Consider the following 20,543-nt stretch of genomic DNA (forward strand, 5'->3'; position numbering starts at 1 on the left):
AGTTGGAGCCCTCCCATCAGGTGGACCTAATGGAAGATGGACACCCAAGTTGTGAGCCTTGAAAGGTTGATCCTCTTAATCCACAACTGGAGGAGAGAGCTGAAATGGCCCTCGTTCCTCATCAAAAACCACATCACGATTGAAGATGAGACGATCTGTCTCAATGTCAACCAATCGGTAGGCTTTGTGATTATCACTATAGCCGGTTAGCATTAGTTTTTGGCTCTTGGCATCCAACTTGGTGCATAGTATTAGGGATCTAGACGAATGCAGTGGAGCCAAAAACCTTCAGGAGATTGATTTTGGGCTTGTGGCCTGACCAGGCCTCTTCTGGAGTCCTTTTCTTCACAACCACTGTAGGAGACCGATTTAGAAGATAGATTGCAGTGTGAACTACTTCAACCCAAAACTTCTTTGGAATACTCTTGTGTTCAAGCATAGATTGGGCCATTTTGATAATCGTGTTGTTTCTCTGCTCATCGACACAATGCTCATAGGACTTTGACAGACTTTTCAAGGTGATGATGACCATGTCCTCCTCCATAGTGCGCCCGGTGGCTTCTAATTGATCATGAATGTCCTTGTTCCAATTGAGATGCTATGGAAGGGATTTTCTCTCATCCATGACTATAGAGAACAACATATTCTTTAGAAAGAATGCTTTTCTCTTATCAAATGTCTCATGCAACTTCTTCAGAGAATCCCATATCTCAGAAATTGTTTTGTCGGTAGGTACTTGAGGAAGCTGATCATCAGTCGCTGAAAGCTTGATGAGCATGACAACTTCACGATTTTGTTCATCAAACTTGGTTTGATCAGGACCAGCTATAGAAGGGCGAGTTGCCTTTCCAAAAACCAATTGATCCAGGACACGATACTCAAAAATTGTGAGCATCCGCTGCTTCCAAGCATTGTAGTTTTTGCTGTTGAATTTCTGAATCCCCTCAAGCAAAATATGCATCAAAGCTGCCGTCACGAAAATTGAGGTCAAAGTGGGTTGACTCAATGACGACATGAATATTGAGGCAGCAGATTGTCAACATGTGAAATTGCGTAAACGCGACGCGTAATGTACGAAACTGAGGTAGAAAACTGGCATGAATTTCAAGGCAGATAAAAGAAATCTGCTTACACAAATCCCAATGTACGACCTTTTGAAGACCCAAAAGAATTTGTTGAAAACCTAGAAATTTGCCTTAAAAACCCAGAAAATATTTGTGAAGACCTAGAATATTTCAAACAATTGTTTTTGAAATTCGGATGCCCTAGTTGCAAAAAAAATACAGAGGGTCGAATATAAACCCTAGGCGGCACAAACAAGTAGCATGTACACAGGCAGAAAGAGGTCCGTTGGGCTGGGAGTTTGTTGTGCTAGCAAAAAACCCTTGCCATGCAAAAATAGGTCGTGGAAATCACGGAGGAAGCAAAAACCCGGGCATGAGTCATGGGCCGTGAAAAAAATATCGTGACTTTCGGGAGCAAAGACCTTCGCGTAGGTTAACAAACAGGTGTAAGTCACCACCAAAAAAATACGCAGAGCGCAAAAACCGTGGCCGAAATCTCGTCGGTCATGGAAAGTAGAAGGTCAAGCTAGAGAAAAGCCAGTCGCGGTCAACAAATAGACATGAACACAAAAAACGCTTCGGTCACTGCCCATAGATAAACGAAAAATACGAGGCACACTTTGTTGCGAAATGGAAGGAAGTTGCACATAAAAAAATATAGATCGCATGGGCTTAGGGAGCCGGAATACAGACGCAATTTAATGAATGATCAAGTGATCATTTATAGTTACAAGATCGATGTTTCCATTTTGAAACAATCAATAACTGAAGCAAAATTAGAAACATCTAATATTTACACTAAGATACAATATTGACCATTAATAATAAACTACTAAGATATTATTCTAATATGTGTTGTGTTTCTACATTTTGTATGGTTTCTAGTTAATTCTCAAATATAGTTGGAGTTCATTGATTTTGATGGAGAAATGCGATGATATGTGACGAATTCCTTGGTGTTTATACCATTTGTAATTTGTTGATTGCAAATTGCTATGCATGGTTAGTCTGAACCTTGTTGTTGTAATAGTTTGGTTGTTGATGTTCATTTGGGTTGCGCTAGCATTTGGTATTTGAATGGGTGTTTGCAATATGAAAATCATTTATTACCTTTGGATATTGCATCGGTTTTGTGTGGTTGTTATCATGGTGAAGCAAAGCTTGATTTATGAAGTTTGTCTATTTGAACATCATTCATTATCATGGTGAAGCAAAGCTTGATTTATGAAGTTTGTCTATTTGAACATCATTCATTATCATGGTGAAGCAAAGCTTGATATTTTTTTCACGGCCCATGATTCATGCCCGGGTTTTTGCTTCCTCCGTGATTTCCACGACCTATTTTTGCATGGCAAGGGTTTTTGCCAGCACATCATGGTGAAGCAAAGCTTGATTTACGAAGATTTCCTTAACCTCTCATACTTTTTGTCTTTTTCAGTTTCCAAGTTAAGTGTTCCACGTTCCAACAAAACTTAAGTCCTTTTCTGTTACCAACATATCACATCATATACACTGTGTCTAACAATCATTAAAGTCAATTGTTCGCATTGTAAACGGTGGGGTTGCCTTGTTTGATCACGAAGTTTAGCATTCAAGGTTTCCTTGCTCAAGAAAGGATAGAAACTTGGTATTTTATTCTATTTTTGAGGTTTCATAAAAAACACATCAATAGAATCTATCTCATGAGGACACATTTTCCACTTAACACCTTGTATCTAGGTAATGCTCTTAGGGGTGAAGCATCTGGACTTCTCAGGAGGTCACCCATCTCAAAAGTGCTTTCTCAATCACACTTAACCATGAAATTTCCCCCAAGATCAATCCAACTTAGCTTGTTATCCCATTTGCAAAATCTTTGGCAAGTGTTGTGCCTTATGATCCTTTCATTTTAGAGCACCTCTAGCTCATCTATTGACAAGTAGGAGGTACTTTCTGTAGCATGTCAAATTATGATATTTATATCAGGGTTTGCCTAGATAGTTTTGGAGTCAAACTCACTAACCCATATTTCATGAGTAGTGGTTCACACAAACCCATCTCTCTTGAGAATGAATGTTCTACTCAGCACTCATTGCATCTAGGTGATGCTCATAAAGGTGAAGCATCATGACTTCCTTAGAGGTCACCCTTCCCAATACTACAACTTAAGCATGTCTAACCATAAAGTATATGAATCTAATCTCTTCGCATAGATAATAGTGGTGAGTATATGTATTAGCCATCTTTGGCCATTATGTCTTGGAGGGAAGCCTAAGAAAGGCTATTATCCAAGACAATTACGGGGGCGGACTGATCAATAGCACAATTGGATAAGAAATCAGTGGCCGCGTAAGCTTCCCTATAGATATGCTTGATTGAGTAATTGCTGATTCCATCCAGCAATACCTGTACTCCATCTATCCACATTCTAAATTTTCAACTTGGGGCATGTTTTGAAATGATTGCCCTGATAACTAAATGTTTACCAAATGTTTGTTTTTGGGGGGATTTTAGGATAATTGCTAAATACTCCAAGAAATCAGTCTTTAAAATAAAACACTAAAAACAACTGAAAAACTGACAAGAAAGCACTTTAAAGCTAAAACTGCTATATACAATACTTTATTATAGAAGTCAACCTAAAAATAATCTCTCCAATATGTGCCCAGATATAGGACCTCTAAAAAATAAGATTAGCTAAAAATAGCTAATCTGAAAAGCCTCGAATTTGCTTGCTAATGATAGTAGGTCTATGGATGCATCACCACAATCTGACTCTGAAAAACTTACCTGCCTTGGCCACATGAAAACTGAAATTGCTGATTTTGAGTTTTTAAAAATTGTTCTTGGACTGTTATAACACTGCTACCTAGATCCCTATTATTTAGGTTTCAAAAATCTGCAATCACAAATACCAAATATCTGCACAAATCTACAATTTTGACCACTGAAATTTTTTACCTTTTGATGACTTAAAATTTTTCATATGAAACTCCTGAAACTCCAGGATCTGTTTGCAAACAGTTATGAAATATGGAGGTTTTATGATACTAAACCTTTGGTCTAATATGCTCATGAAAGCTGCTCACACAAACTCTCAAACACAAGCAGAAAAACTGAAAGCCCAACACTTTGAATGGTGGCTGAAAAGCCTAGTTTTAATAAGTGAAAACTGTTGCAATATGGATCTATGATAGCAAAAACCCTGGGGGTGCCTTGCAATGGTGAGATATGATGAAAAACCAGAGAAATCTAGTTGCGACGTGCACCTTTGAAAGCATATCCCCTTAAAATCTGCACTTTGGAGATCATATCTTGATGATGAAAGGAGAAGGGCACACTTGGAGGGGTGTAACCACTTAAAACTTTGAAGTCTGTATTTGCCACTTGAAACTGGGACTTGGTTGGAAAAAGGCATGCTTTACATGGCTCATGCCACTTAATACTTTGCTGAATTTCCAAATTAGAAGGGGGTGTCACTTTAAACACGGAGTTTCAAAAAGTGCTCTTTAGAGGGTGGCATGCTAGGCCAAAGCATGTGCTTTGAGTTAACATTTAAATTCTGAATCTTACCCACAAAACACATTCTTGAGTCCCCTTTGCCAAGTTCTTTTCTCTTCAAAATTTTCACCATCTTTGGCTGTAATTGCCTAGGTGTCCTCTTTAATGTTCATTATTTCCGCAGATTCCTTGAAATTGTGCTTATTGAGTCTTAGCTAAAAGTTCTCGCTCTTTTTTGTACCTTCAACTGGTAAAGTACACCTTGGGATCACCTTGCCATTTCACTTATTGTTGGACAAATTTACTACTTTGATAAATTCAGGTCTTAGACCATGATTCCTAGACCTCATTTTCATTCATTAACTTTGACAAATTGATCAACACTACTCTAAACTGATGAACTTCACTCAAAACAACTACAAGTGACAAAGGCACAATCTTGTTTTTCAACATCTTTATATGCCAAATTGATAAATAAACTTGACAAAACATGCAAGCAGGACCTCAGAACAAAAAGTTTTGTGGGTTTATGACAGTTGGCTTTGTTTGGGGACCATGGCACATATTTGGGTCATGGGAGAACATCAGAATCTCTAGTTTTGAAGCAGATCAGTGATGTATCAATTGGCTAGAGAGTGAAGTTATTCCTAATCACTGAAATAGAAAACTAAAAATGAACATGAGACATTTCAGGTGGGTCAGTGGTTGGGGGAAGTATAACAAAACAAGACAAAAACAATAACATTCATGTACAAGCGTGGGTGGTGGAAACAAAACCATTTATAGTTGAGAAACATGGCAACCCCACCTTACAAGTTCAGAGTTCAACTATGGTTGCAGTAGCCTTGAGAACTGTGTAAAATATCTGTTGTGAAACAAGATTTAGAATGATGTTGAAACTCTTATAGAGAGAGTATAGGTGAGAACTGATGACTAGTTTGTTGCTTAAGATGAAATGGAAAGTCTTCAACATCACTGAAATCCATAAAAACCTGCTGAATACATTCTGTGTAATCCTGATGCTATTGTGTATCTTCATGGATGGTGACAAGCTCATGCCTTTTTTCTCATTTTTTGTATTATCACCCTCTGGCATAGGGTCATTGTCACATTGTCAAGCGCTGGAATCTGCAAATATTACTTTTCATTGACACACATGGAAACTATTGAATTTGAGGCTGAGTCAACCTTGTGCAATCTGACATCTGGGTACAATGTGACATTGGTGGAATCTTGCAGTAGACATTCTATCTCTTGGAGAGATATAGACTGTGGAGCTCAAGTTGGCTGAAATACTTTAGCGTCATCATGGGAAGGTTCTTCAAACAATCCTTGAAATGAAGAGACAAAAAGCTGCTTGAAACACCGACTTCCCCTATGCACTTAAGGCCTTCTTGCACAATAGTAGAAATTGGAACAACTTTGATCTATAGACACTTGCGAAGCTTCTTTTTTCTCAGAGAACATATGACATACTTATATGCAATAATATGCTCATTTTCAGTCAACAGTCCTTCATCAGCTTTGAGGAATTTAAGTAAAGCTTGCAGAGTAAGCAGAACTTTAAACTCAATCTCTGAAACCTAAGAATGTGTAATAAGCAGCCCTGTTTTGCCTTTGTTTTTTTGTTTGTTTGTTTTTGAGTTTTGAGTGTTTTTGCAGTGGATTTGAGTTGCCAAATTAAGTGCAGATAATAAAATACATTATAATAAATGAACAACTCAGAAAATTAAAGAAACTCAGAAATTCAAGTAGCTGAAAATTCCAGAATTAATTTCTTATCTGATTTTACAAAATCTATCGAATGTAAAGAGCAACCTAGATCATAAAATGATACTACATATCTATTTTCAACACACTCATTTGCTGATTTGGTGAAATAATGGTCTGCTACAGCAATGAGCAGCAAATACAATGTCCAGAAACCCTAGGTACTTCACCAAATGGCTCCAGAATGGTACGGCTGGGTGTTGAACTAATTAGCAGCAAATAATAAACACCAAGAATTTAAATTCAAACCCTAAAAGACCAATCTTTTTCCATAAAAGCCTCACATCAAAGCTCTCAAAATGGTGCAGCTGACATGAGGAAGTACAACCAGCAATAAACAACAACAAAATTCTCCAAATCACCTTCCAAATCAATCTCTATCAATTAGATATTCAATAAACTCTGCAAAACTGAAATGTAGATCTTTCTCCAATGAACATAATTGTAACCTTTGGATGAAATTAACAAGTATTCTCCAGATTGGATCTCTCAACAACGTAGAGAATGTTGGCTATAAGGGTTTTCATCCTCACAAACTGAAGATGAAGCAATCTTTTTGAAACAAACACAATATCAAAATCCAAACAGCATATCCCCAAATGAGAGTCCCAATCCTCTTATATTTTTGTGTCTTTTTCGCATCTTTTTTGAAAAAAACACTTTTTTTTTTAACCTTTTTTGCTATTTTTTTGGGAACACTTTCTTAACTTTTTCATTGCTTTTTTGAAAAAGCACTTTTTTTGCCTTTTAACTATTTTTTTCAAGAATGCTTTTTTGGCATTTATTTAATAAAACTCACTTCCTTTTTTAATCTTGTGATGTCCCCACTTTGAAATATAATTTAATAATAAATAATTATAATAAAATTAAAATACAAATGAATAGACATAAAAATTAATTTAAATTAAATATCAATACACTTATTTAGTACTGATTAATCATCCATTTATTTCTATCAGCAATATATTATTAAATAACGAGTAACCATTTATCTCTAAAATAATAAATTATTAAATAAAATATTAATTTGTAATCATTATTAATTACTATTAAATAATCATTCAATAAACACATGTATGCATACATGTATAAAAGAGACAAGGAAGCTACGTAGCAAAGATGGAAGATGGTTTGTTTATAACTTATATCCCTATTTGGTTCACAGAAAGGAGATCGTATTTATTATAAATAAATTAATAACATTAGATTTAATACAATGAGGAGAAGCATTGGTTAACATAAGCAAAAGCAAGAAGTGTGATCGACCAAGACGTGTGATTCATTAAGAGTAGAGTGATTTAAATTGTGAAGAGATATGGCCAAATAGAAAGACATGACTTCGGAAGAAGCCTCTTTGAAAAGAGATATATAGAATAGCAATTGGAATTAGAAAGGGGCGTGGGGATATTTGGAATATACAAGGCATTCAGTTTGGGCCATAGATTTTATAGTTGTGGTTGCACGATCTTAGGAGATTGATTAAACAAAACAGCAATACCGCAGAAGTAAAAAGGACGAAGCTGAAGCAACAATCCAACATCGCATAAGAATTAAGCCAACTGTCTGAAACAACAGTAATTTGATGTCAGATCAGATCGTTAAGCAGAGGTATAATTCACATATATTATAAAGAAGATATCAGAACAGCGTATACTCTCAGACATATCGCTATAAGTGATATCATTATATACTTTGCATAAAGACATATAAGGAGCGTTAGACCTTGGAAAGAGGTTATTATGGTTATTACAATAAAGAAAGATAAGTTCTATCTTCCGTACTATTCTTAAGATTTTTGAGTTAAAAGTTATAATAAAATATATTTAGTTTTGATAAGATTATATTTATTAATGTATTATAATTTATAATTCTTACTTTGAGTTATAATTCTTGTTTCAGGACTAAATCAAGGTAAAACCCGAAAGGGGACGTTACAAATCTCCTAATGTAGACTTAAATGATAAAGGCCCATCCATTAAAATAAATCACCTTTAATTTAATAATTGGCGTCTATAGCCCCTTCATTAAATAAATTAAAATAATGACAAAGTTAAATCTTTAATTCAACTTTATTAACTTATCTTTATTTGATTTGAAGTCCTTGGACTATATCAAAAGTCGAGATGATTATGAAAACTGAATTCTACTGACAATACTAAAAATAGCAAGCAGGCCAACTGACTCTGTCGGTGCTAATAAATGACTGAGTAAAAATAGCGTGGAAGAATTAACTTGAAAAGGCTCTTAAAAAGAGTGTTATGCTCACCCAACTATTAGAATATGAAAGCACACCTAATATTGCCTCCAAGATTCTATAACCCAGACCCTAATTATTAGCCCACGGGAATCAGCTAAATAGGCTAACAACTCCACCATGCTGAACTGGCTTAGGAAGGGGACATACAGAATGTAGGGGAAGAGATGCTTTCTTGACATTGAGGGTAACCTAAATTCTTTGTTTTGCATTTGAAACTGCTAGTAGCTGCATGACTCTTTACACATAAATTCCTTTTTATGGGACCTTGACCTAGTGACACACGGACACCATAAATTTTTGATACTCGACTGGTGATGAAAATTTCCTTTGAGTGAACCCTCTTGTTTTAGCTCTCTTATTTCCTTTGGTTGAATTTATTGAATCTATGTATTACAAGTATTGATTTCTTGATTTTCCTTTGGGAAAATTTATTTTAAATTCTTTTGGTGACACCACGTTTTCTTTTCCAATCTAATTCGTCTATCCACACTTTGTTAGTCATTTCTTTTATTTTTCTGTTTCTTTGAATTTCGCTTGTTGTCACTTTTATGTTATTACCTTCCTATAAAAAATATTTTAACCGAAATTGAGTTCCGCGACTAACTTCAAATTTCACCATTTAAGATGTGTGTCCCCTCTCCTTTCCTGTGTGGTTGCAAGTAACATTTCGAGAGTTGCTTAAAATTAGTCTCAAACTATATCTGAATTTCTTTAATCCTTGTGGTTATTACCATAGATTGAGTTCACCTATGTTCACATGCATAGGGTCTAAGTGTTCATTTTGTCAACAGTTGTCTCTTGACTGCATGTTCCAAATTCATTTGAAAAATAAATTCAAACTAAAGAGAAGTTAAATAATGACACCACCAAACAACCTATAAGATTGAACCCCATTAACATTGACTCTGAGATTGAGGGTTTATTAAGGATTGTAGTAACAAATAACAATTGTAAAGGATATATGTGGATTTGTGATCAATTATATTGAACTCAACAACTTTTGAGTGCCAAAATACATTCTTGATTTATCTGTAAGATTGTTTTCTTTTTTCGTACTGTTATCTTTTTAAACATTATAAAGGTTGGATTACAGAATGGATTTATCTGTAAGATTGTTTTCTTCTCAGAATGTTCTATTTTTAAACTTTATTAAGGTCACTAACTTGTAAATATCCTTTTGTGTTGGCAGTTAATTGCAACAGCTGCATTGTTCTTGGCAGCAAAATCAGAGGAAACTCCTCGTCCCCTGAATAGTTTACTTTTTGTATCATATGAAATTTGTCATAAGCATGAATTGGAAAATTTCCACCATTTACTTCCAATTGTAAGCTTCTGATTCTTGTGAACCTATTAGTTCTATTATTTGTCTTATATCTTTGGCTATGCAGCTCAATTATTTTCATACTCGAGAATTTTTAATTGGATGCTGCTAACTACAAGTTGTGGAGTAGTTTTTTGAGGTATAAAATAGTTGAAACATGAAAGATGTTCTTCGCAGTATGAAACATCTTATGCCTCCATAATGAAGTTATTTTGATCTTGATGGAAAAAACTTCTGGGTAAAAACAAAAAACAAAACAAAGAAAAACTGCATTATGGACAATGGAAACAAAGAAAAACAAAAAAAAACAAAACGAAGAGATGATTCAATATTATGGACAATGGAACTGCAGTATCTCATTTTTTTATTTTGTTGACATATATTTTTTGTCATAATGGTGCCTAAATTCCAATTTTGTCTAGTGTGTAATATACATTTCTTCTCTATGCATGATAGTGAAACTTAGAAACATTTTATGAATTTAGCTGAGATTTGTCCTTTTCTTGCAGGATTGGTTTGAGCAGTATAAGCAACGGGTTCTGGAAGCTGAACAAATGGTACTAACCACTTTGGATTTTGAGCTTACTATTGAGCATCCTTATAACCCTCTCATGTCAGTCTTGAACAAGATTGGACTGGCCCAAACTGTTCTGGTACATGTGGCATGGAACTTGGTCAGTGAAGGGTAAGCACATTGAATTAGAATTCCTGGGAGGGTTGGGTTTGAAAAGTAAAAAGATTAAATTAAGAAGATTCATGTTTTTATTCCACTGGAGCACTATTGCCTTACCTTGGGGTTGGAGTTGCAAAAAAGACAACCAATTTCCTGATTGAAAATAGAGAAATAAACCTTCCATCAGCAGAAATAACCACATTATCTTTCCAAATAAGCTATTCCTTAATTTATATACTCTAGTCAACCTTTTAGTTCATTATTGTACTGGTTAGTCCTTTCTTTGGTACTTTACCTGTGTGATGTGTGATTGTTGTCTTTGAGTAGGTCCTTTTTTTAGTCCACTAGTCTATAGCATATACTTATAAGCTTTGGACATTGTTTTTTCATTACTGCTTTAGTTTGATGTTATAGATGGCATTTTGCATGGACAATGCATGTATATTCAGGTGAATAAGAATATCATAGGAGCCCTTCTCATTTTCTAAATAAAACTTTTCAGGGAACCTCCTTTAAGAATATTAATCTTCCCACCTTAGAGAATGAGATGTGAATGTATTTTGAGAAATGAGAGCAATTGAAATGTAGGGTAGTAATAATCAGTTTCTTTCAAGTGATTCCAATTGATGCGTGTTAGGAAAAGAAAAACAAACAAAAAAAAAAGAAAAACTGTTCTTTTCTTAAATGATGAACTTGATTGCATGGCCACCAGGTTATTGGTATTAATGTTCTCATATATATACTGAGAACCGTCAATAATATGGTTGGGTTGAATGAAACTTGCTTTTTATGAGACAGGAGTGTTAAAGCTATAGTTGCATTGTATTAGAAACATAGGGAAATGTGTTCATAGCAGTGTTCCACGGCTGTTGGGGATGGGGAGACGGGGGGACAGGCTTCGGGGAAAAAGTTACAGGGACGGGGGGACTTGGGCCTGAGAGGGGGGAAATGCGTTTCTGTGGAACACTGGTTCGTAGACAGTTGCAGACAAAGGGTTATTTTTGATTAAAATTCAGGTATATGCCAAAAAGACACATTACACTCCTTTTAGGCTTTGTTATTAGATCTGTTTGTAGATCAATCGGATCTGGGTCCTGTTTCAATTGGATTTGTGTGTTTGTCTAGGCCATCTTTAGGTTCAAATAGGATCTTGTGCAAAGGCATTTAGATTAGTTGGGGCGAACCGGGTGACTTGGGATGAAGCTGGGGTAACCTAGGTGAACCCAGTGCAAACTTGCCTATCACTACTAGTTTTTTAATTTTCTTTGCTTTGACTTTGACCTAGGCACCCTAAAATAAATTTTAAACCTTAAAAGTCACTTCTTAAACATATGATACACCAAAACAAGTTAATTTTATCTTATTTCTATTGCAAAAATAAATATCATTCCAAGAGTTTGAACATTCATTTTTGCTTATTGAATCAAGGGAGTTGAAAATTGATCTTTGAAGGTTATACAATGATTGCATTGACATTCTTATGAATTTACAAGTGTCCATTTGCTGCTGAGAAGGTTTTTTCAAAGAGGTAAATTTGTTCTCATTTTTTCCTCTCCTTTTTTGTTTTACAAACATGAAACAAACTCTTTGCTTTGTTTTTCTAAGTTTCGTTCATTCTTCTTTTTATGTATCAATAGAGCTAGGTTTTATATATCCACTTTTGGTTTATAATTTGTTTTTGTTTTGGATGCGTTTATAAATTTCTTGCTATAGCATTCATGAGGGTAGCTAGTTCTAGCTCTGTAGCTCGGCCTAAGTGCAAAATAGAAATTAGTTCTTCTTTGTGGAAGTATGTTGGTATGACAAACCGGTTCTAGGTCATGGGGGTTATATTGCTAGAGATGTGATGTATTTGAGTTCACATAGTTGGGTGAAAGACCATTTGTGTGGAATATCTGAACAAGGTATCAAAGCTTGCCTTCGAAAGAATGGTGTACTTATGCCATTATAGCAAGTGATGGCATATATTATGGAGAAAGAGCATGTAGATGAACTAGTAGGCTATAGATCAAATAATCCCTTAGAAAAAATAAGTTCAAAGGGAATGAAGTCGCTAATGCCTCCATCTAATCCTAGTGTTGTGGTTAGAGAGCCAACCATTTTTAGTCACTCTTGAAATGAAGAACCCACTACAATGATGTCGAAGGAGACTGAGGGACCTTTCTAGATTGCCCAATCTCCCAACCACATCTCAAATGTGAAATAAAGACAACTCCTCTAATCTGCTGTGACTTTTTCACACATTGCCCATTGCAAATGGGGACCCCCTCTTTTTGCTTAGTAGTCTAGTTGTTTTCTAGGGTTTAGTCAGCTTGACAATAATTTTGAACTCTAGTTGCATATTTCACCCCTAGGGGGTTACCAAGTCACCAAATCCATCGCTTGAGCTTGTTAGTGAATTTTGGGGTTGAAAGTTGTCAAAAGATGTTAAATCTTGCAAATGTTGTCAAAATTGACAAAAAGAATGAAAATTGCAAAATCTTGTTAAAATTGCTAAAAGTTGTCAATCTTGTCAAAAAGTGTCAGGGTTTGTAAAATGTTGTCAAAGTGCAAGATGTTGTTAGGAATAAGTTGAAGACTAAGAGTGAGGAGTGATAAATTTGCTTGTAATTCCATTAGGAATTGCAAATACATCCTTAAGGTCATGAATTTTGAGCCTACATTGTGCAAGACTTATGAGGGTAAAAGAATGTGAAAATTTGTCTAAGTATGGAGTCAACCCCCTCTTGGCATGTACAATTTTGTGCAAGGTTAAGGGGGGTAAATTGTGCACTAATGTTAAACCCAACCTCGTGATCAAGAAATTGACGAAGTGTTGAACAAAGGGGGCAAATTCATGTATAACTTTTTGCTAGTCAACCTGCTAAACCAAACCCATCCTTTCAAGATCTATACAAGTCAATATGATAAGTATGTTCTACAAACTTGTTCAAAGTTGAGGCTCATATGGGCTCATGTCTATCACCTTATTGTGCACACATACCTCCTCAATTGGCTCTATGCCTATTTGTTCAACCTTACGCCTCATATGCGCTCAAGGGGAAAGCGATTCTAAGGTTGTCTAAGTGTTGAAACTCGCTCAAGGCATTCATTTGTGCAATCACACCCTTGAAACACACTCCTAAGAACATCATTTTGTGCAACTAACTACAAAAATACCCAATCATGAGACTTGTGTAAGGCAACATCTTGAATTCCTCTTGATTTGTGGAAGCCTACCCATAGAACCCGCCTTACATTTTGTTTGTGCAAGCTAGGGGTCTTAGTGCACTCTTCACAAATTGTGCAAGTGTGCACTGAAAATGTGCTCTATCTTCTACATGTTTTGTGCAGACAAGGTCCCCAAGTGTGCTCTATCAACGTCTGTTTTGTGCACGCTAACTACCCAAATACGCTCATTGTGTTTGTGCATCCACATAGCCTAAACCCGCTATGCAACCCAAGGGTTCATTTGAGCTCAAGGGGATGAAGGATGAATGAATTCAACGAGGTGTCAAGTTGGCTAAGATGAGATCAAAAAGAAATTTTGCAAACTATCACCTAAAATCCACTCTCCTAATGTCGTTGTACAAACAAGCCCTCCAAACCTGCTATACATGACACTTATCCATTTGTGCCCAAGGGTTATGAGGGATAAACGAAGTTTGGAGAAGTATCAAGTCAGCTAGGGTAAATTCAAGAGAGTTTTAAATGGGATGAGTAAAAAACGTTTGACACAATACAAGGTCGGCCTAGCTTGCAAGCAGATGCGACCCTTCCTTGGATGCCTATATAAGGATTGCAGTGCATTATCATTTTGACCACAATTTAACTCAATCTAACAAGTCACTGCAGAGTGACTAGACCTGCAGATCTGAGGTCATCCTTCATCAGTAGTTTTATATTTTCCATCAGCATTAAGGCAAGTTTAAAATCTGACCTTGTGCAAACCTGATTGTGACTCCTTGCATGCGATTTGGAGGGATTTTTTAATCATTTCTCAGGCCTCAATAGCTGTGAATTTGTCTCAGCTTGGGTGCAAATTTCGGCAGACCTTATCAAACACGAAAGTCAGCCCCAAGCAAGTTCATTTCCAGTCTCAACTAGGTGTGATTCTCAAGCTTCAATTAGGTGTGAATTTCTCTTGATGGCAAGCAAGCGAGGCTTCAATTGCTGAAGGTGATTTTGACCTATATCTTGGCCTAGATTGTGCTTGCATTATCATTTTAAAGTCAGAAGTAAATTTTGAAATCATTAAACTGGGCATTTGAGAAGAGTAAAAGCGTCACTATAGGCTGGAATGTCATCATTTTAATAAGTTCATTTTATGCTACTTATTGCATTTCGTCCCTAACCCTAGCATCCTTTCATTTTGTAACTTAAGTTGTTTATTTTTTAGGTAAATTTCAGCTGCAAGGACCGGAGGCAACTCGAGGCATATACAAATGAGGAATGATTTCATGGGAGTCCTCATGGAGTCAAAGATTACTTCAAAGTGGGGAAACATTAGCGACACCAACTTGGGGCACATCGATGTGGAGGACTTTTGAGATCGGTTTTTTGGACTTGGAAATCATAGTTCTTCCAAGATGGCAAGAAAAATGACAACAAATGCAATAGCTCAAACAACTGGTTTTCCCCCTATAGTGCAATGTGGTGAGTTGATTGTGGAGTGTGCAAAGCACTACAATTCAGAACATAGGCATATAGTAGGTCGAGCTGGCAAGGTTTTAAGGCATATAGTAGGCCCAGATGGCAAGGTTTTAACTTATCTCATTGAGACCGCAGTTGCCGAGGCATTTGATCTTCCTACCTATAGCTCTATGATTTACAAGATCAAGAAGGATGCATTAGCAATGTACAACATCGAACTGGAGTTGTGTGTCGAGATCATCAACAATGTTTGGATGAAGGATCCAAGGCATCATCCTTCTAGGTTACCAAAGAAGCTTTTAAAGTCCAATTTCAAGGATGGATACGACGATCTTGTCATAATGTTGAACAACATCATGGGATCGCCTCAAGCCTCTATCTATGAGTCGTGGATGTAGTATTATATTGAACAAGTAACAAAATGAGTAAAGATAATCAATTGGGCTAGGTTGATTAGTGATAATCTTGATGAGCAATTGAGGGAGGTAGAGCATTCACGAACTTTCTACATGAGTTCATATGTTACTTACCTACTAGCAAGGTATTGCAGGTATAGACGATTGACATGTAGAGGACCAATTGGGAATGGAGAAGGTCAAATGAAAGTGTATGATTGTTACCCTCAACTGCATTTGCATAATATTGCTCACTTCAGAATGGTCAACGATGTGTTCACTATGCACATTGTTAGAACATTACAAGGAGGTACTCATAGGAGGGTATCAAAGGAAGCTATGCACTTGGTGAAGAAATATGCTTTGTGGTACATCCAGTTTCCAAACTTCACTTACATACGAGTGGAAGGATTTTCATCATATGCTTATCGCCTCCTAAGGTATCCTACTGACAAGATGGTGTTGCTAGAGATTTCAAGGCAATTGATTGAGTATTGCAGAATCCAAAAGAGGAAGAAGAAGGCTGAGGTAAACTTTCCTATCATGATTGGGAAATCGCTTGAGATGTGCCCATCTTTGCAAGCAACAGAGAAGTCAAAAGAGGAACTACAATACTACAACCTCAAAACTCACATCCTAAGGGAGAATTTTGATCCATATCATAATATTAGGGTGGTATGTGGAAAGAAATTTCGACACCAAGTGCATGTTGAAGGCCATTGGGCTAAAGCAATGGATGGCTTTGAGATAAGGAAAAGGATGTGTTCAAGATTATTATTGGATATGATCAGATTTGGCTGATTGCTTCATGTACCGGATCAACTTGAGGATGATGGTAAGCTAATTCTCCTCATGGTGATGAAACTCCTCCCAATGATCAACCTATGCCGCAACTTACAAATCCTATTGATGAAGTAATAGGAGGATCAGATATAGGATTTCAGGATAAGGAGTTCAATGAAGGAACGATATCAGCCTTGCGAGGAACTCAAGAGCAAGAGTATTTGGATGAGGATATAGAACAACCTACGGTGCCAGAATGGTAAAGATAATGAATGAAGAAAAAACCAATAGTGGAAGTTGATACTTATAATGACTTGGAGGCTTTCTTAAGTTGCATAGGCCAGACTGTGTAGAAAAAGAAACCAAAGAAATACTCCAAGATCATAACAGAGAGTTTTGGGTCTTGCATGAGGCAAAATGCAACTTCAAAGGTTGATAAGCCTTGAAAGGATATCACTCTTGCAGATTATGATGTTAGCATAATTGACTTAGGGCCAACCACCAAGCAACATGTAGTTGAGGAGTTTCGAGATTCTGTGTTCAACATTGAAGAGCAATTGAAGAAGGAAACAAAGAAGAGTCAGCCGAAGGCAAAAAATAGGCAATTGAAGGATTACATATAGCGTTTGGTGAAGCCACTCCAACAGGAAGATGAGACATTTGTGTCACTTGCAATACTTTCGAGAGAGTCAATTGAGAGCATTGAAGAAATAAGGGCGATAGCTCAAACAACTAAGGAGTGGATTGAGAGTGCCTTTGATAAAGCAAATGTTTTCATCAGGGAATTTGTACATACATATGAGAGAGTACATCATTCCTTTGCAGAATTCACAACACAATGGAATTTGTGGAGGCTTTCTAGGGTTTTCAAGATAAGACAATTCCCCTTTTGTGTGTGTTGGAGAATCCTAAACAAGCTTTTATAGATGGAGGTGTGATGGAAGCGAAGGCAGTTTATGATTTTGGTCGTTTGTATTGTCCATTGGTAACAAAGAAGGAGCTCTTAAAAAGATGAAAGATGATTTTATTCGATTAGAAGAAATGATTAAGGGGATTCAAGATCAGTTCCTTATGTTGGCTAATGAAGTATGTGGACAGGAGGTACTTGATGGTGATGGTATGAGTGTTGATGACTTGTAAGATAAAGTGAGAAGTAACTTCCTTCAAGCTATAGGTTCTATTTCGACAAGTCATTTGAGCAATGTTGCTTCATTCATAGATTTCATGGAAGATTTTCAAAAGCAAGAGTTGGAATGGGAAAAAGATTTTGCTACATGTGCTGAAGGTTTGGAGGTCATCGAATTCAAGCTTGACATCAACCAAGTTTATTAATGAAGGAGCTTGAGATGGTCATGTCTAGATTCATTGTATTTGCTTTGAAGGAAAGGGATAAGGGGAATATTCTCCTAGATGATAGTTTCTTTCAATCTTAGGTGGCACAAAATTTTGCTATTTTTTCTCATTCCTCGCATTTTGTGCCAAGGAAGGTGTTCATTTTCCATTGGCTAGCATTTAATAAAATTTTGGTGATTAGCTAGTTAGTTGTAACAAACCCTAATTAGGGTTGTTTTGAATTATCATGTCCATTGATTTCAAATCAATCTGGGACCTTCATTTGTAATAAGAGCTCTATATAAGACTTGCTCGTTTCATTTGTAGCATAAAACTTATGTGAAATTGTTGTCGATATACTGCCAAAGTAAATACAAATTCATTGAAGCTTGGTGAGCCTATGTGTTATTTTGGATGTTAGCATGCTTTCCTATTTCTCAAAGTTAGATTAAGAGTTATTTTACATCAAGTACTTAGTTGAATGGAAGGCATTGTTGGTGATTCGTAGTGAAACCTACATGTTCATAACATTGGTGATTTGTTCATTGCAAGTTACAGTGCATGGTTAGACTAGACTCCGTTAAAGCTTAACTTCAATTGCTTTTCTATCATTAATTCACATTATCCTTGGTGTTAATGTGTGTTGGCAATTTGAAAATCATTTTTATTCCCTTAGAAGACTGCATCACCTTTGCGTAGTTGTTCCTAATGGTGAAGCAAAGTTTGATTTGGTTTCACTAAGTCATCAATAGTTTCTTGCATTGTTAGCATAGATAGAGATAGATTAGATTCCTAAACTCAATCCTTTTTGCATTTTATTTTCAAAGAGCATTCATAGAAGTAGTCAAAAGAGCCTAATTGCAAAATCTTAAGTCATTTTGAGGGAAAGAATTGATTGAGATCCTAGAACAATTGTGTAAGTCCCTTTGTATGAACAAGCTATATCACATTTATATCCCGAGTCTATCTAGAACCTTAAAGTCGATCATTCACATTGTAAACCTTGGGGTAATCTTGATTGATCACACTCTTTAGCATTCAAGGTTTCCTTGTTCAAGAGAGGGTAGGATACTCTTTTTTCTATTATGTGTTCGAGGTGCTAAAATCACATAAACATAATCCAATTGTATATGAATTCAGTCTACATCTAATAATCTCAATAATGTTGACAATACATGCAGCCCATCGTTATCAGTTCAACTTCTTTATGCAAGCTCACATCAAACCAAGATACAAAGATAATCAACTATATTCAAAATCGGAATTGAAACTGATTATAACTCAAATTACCATCAAATACAAACAACTCTTTATGATGCCTTCTACTTTCACAGCTTGCAGCTTCCTCGCAGTCTTCATCAACAAATTATTCAATTGCAAATATTTCAACAAGAAAGAAAAATATTACAAGGTTCTTTTTTCCTCTGCATCTTGGCTAATGAGACTTTATTTCTGTTTAAGAGATAACTCATTCTGTTCTAAAGCTTTCGCCCTCTATCTGCATCACCCTTTGCTTTGCTTTGCCAAAACGCTTCTCTACACATTCTCTACTAGCCATTTGCCCTATCCTCTTAGTTATCTCTGCAATTACAGTTCCTTTCTGCTGTACACACCTCCTTACCCATTCCTCTGCATTTTCTTTAGTTCTCTATCTGCAATTACAAATTTCTTATTTTATTTGCAGAGTCTTTTCCCACCTGCACACTACCTTTTATTTTTTTTATTTGGCTGCACTTTCTGCTTTCCTCTACACTCACACTGGACTCTTCTCCTCTCAGCTGCATGCATCTTCTTCCTCTACCAACGCTTTATTCCTTTGTTCATGCACTTTAATTCTTCTTAGTACCCTCTATACTATCTTTGTTTTTTTCTATTATCTCCATCTTCAAGCCTTGCGCAGCCATCTCATAGTCTTTCTGCACACCTTAACGCTATTTCAAAATTCATTATTTATGCATCCTCCAACTTTCTCTGCAGTCCTCTACCTGTCTTTTCATTTCCTCTCGCACGGTCTCTTCTACTTCTATGGTTTGGCTTTGGTCTCTGTCTGTCTTTCTCTCTTCCTCAATGCTGCCATTTGATTTTCTTATTTTATTTTATCATACTTTTTAATTTAATTTAATTTTGTTTGCTAAAACTCCTCAGCTACACCAGTATGCGTCAACTGCTGTGAAAATGGCATTTGTTTTTCTAAATTTTTTAAGGCGTCTACAAACTGCAAACTTATTCAAAATATCGATGCAAGATTCTCTTGCCCCTCCCAGATGCTCCTGCATCATACAAACAAAAGAGCAAATGGATTTTCGGAAATTGTGTTTAAAAATGAGACTCCAGACTTTGCTGATCAACTTAAATCAGAATGTATTTATGCAAATGCTTTCAATCTTGTTTGTCATCATATTACCAAGGAATGTGAAAAACATTTATGCTCCGAAAGAGTACAAGGGCCTAGTTTATGGGAAGGTGTGTGGCACCTTATTGGGAAAAGAGGTCAAGCTCATAGAAGATTTATTGAAAGCCACGAGGGATTCATGGGTTTCCATTGTTTCCGATGGGTGGAAAGATTTTAAAAATCGACCCTTAATCAATATTATATTAATTTCCCTCAAAGGGGCAATGTTTTTGAGAGTAATGAATTGTGAGGACTAGGTGAAAAAAGGCCAATTTATTGTTGATATTCTCATTACAGCCATTAAGTGGGACCTCGTAACTTTGTTCAAGTCATAACAAACAGCACAGAATTGTTGAGCTAATGGGTTTTTGATTGAGGAATGCTACTCACTTATTCTATTTTTTCATAATTTGATTGTGTATTCTAATTGTTTAAAGTTTGTTT

The 20,543-nt window shown here is 36.2% G+C and overlaps 1 protein-coding gene across 7 annotated transcripts in view; it reads left to right on the top strand.

The window, feature by feature from the left end:
- Positions 1 to 20,543, top strand: part of LOC131034249 (cyclin-T1-4) — an 85,351-nt gene that overhangs the window by 49,207 nt on the left and 15,601 nt on the right. For all 7 annotated transcript variants that reach the window (XR_009103761.2, XM_057965674.2, XM_057965671.2 and 4 more), the window contains exons 5-6: positions 9,761 to 9,895; positions 10,402 to 10,577. Coding sequence is in view for 6 of the 7 variants with exons in the window: in XM_057965674.2 (XP_057821657.1) it covers positions 9,761 to 9,895; positions 10,402 to 10,577 (311 nt within the window). In the remaining variant the exon portion in view is untranslated. The remainder of the gene's footprint in view (positions 1 to 9,760; positions 9,896 to 10,401; positions 10,578 to 20,543) is intronic.

The sequence above is a fragment of the Cryptomeria japonica genome, chromosome 3 (genome assembly GCF_030272615.1).
Source record: "Cryptomeria japonica chromosome 3, Sugi_1.0, whole genome shotgun sequence".
NCBI classification, from domain to species: domain Eukaryota; kingdom Viridiplantae; phylum Streptophyta; class Pinopsida; order Cupressales; family Cupressaceae; genus Cryptomeria; species Cryptomeria japonica.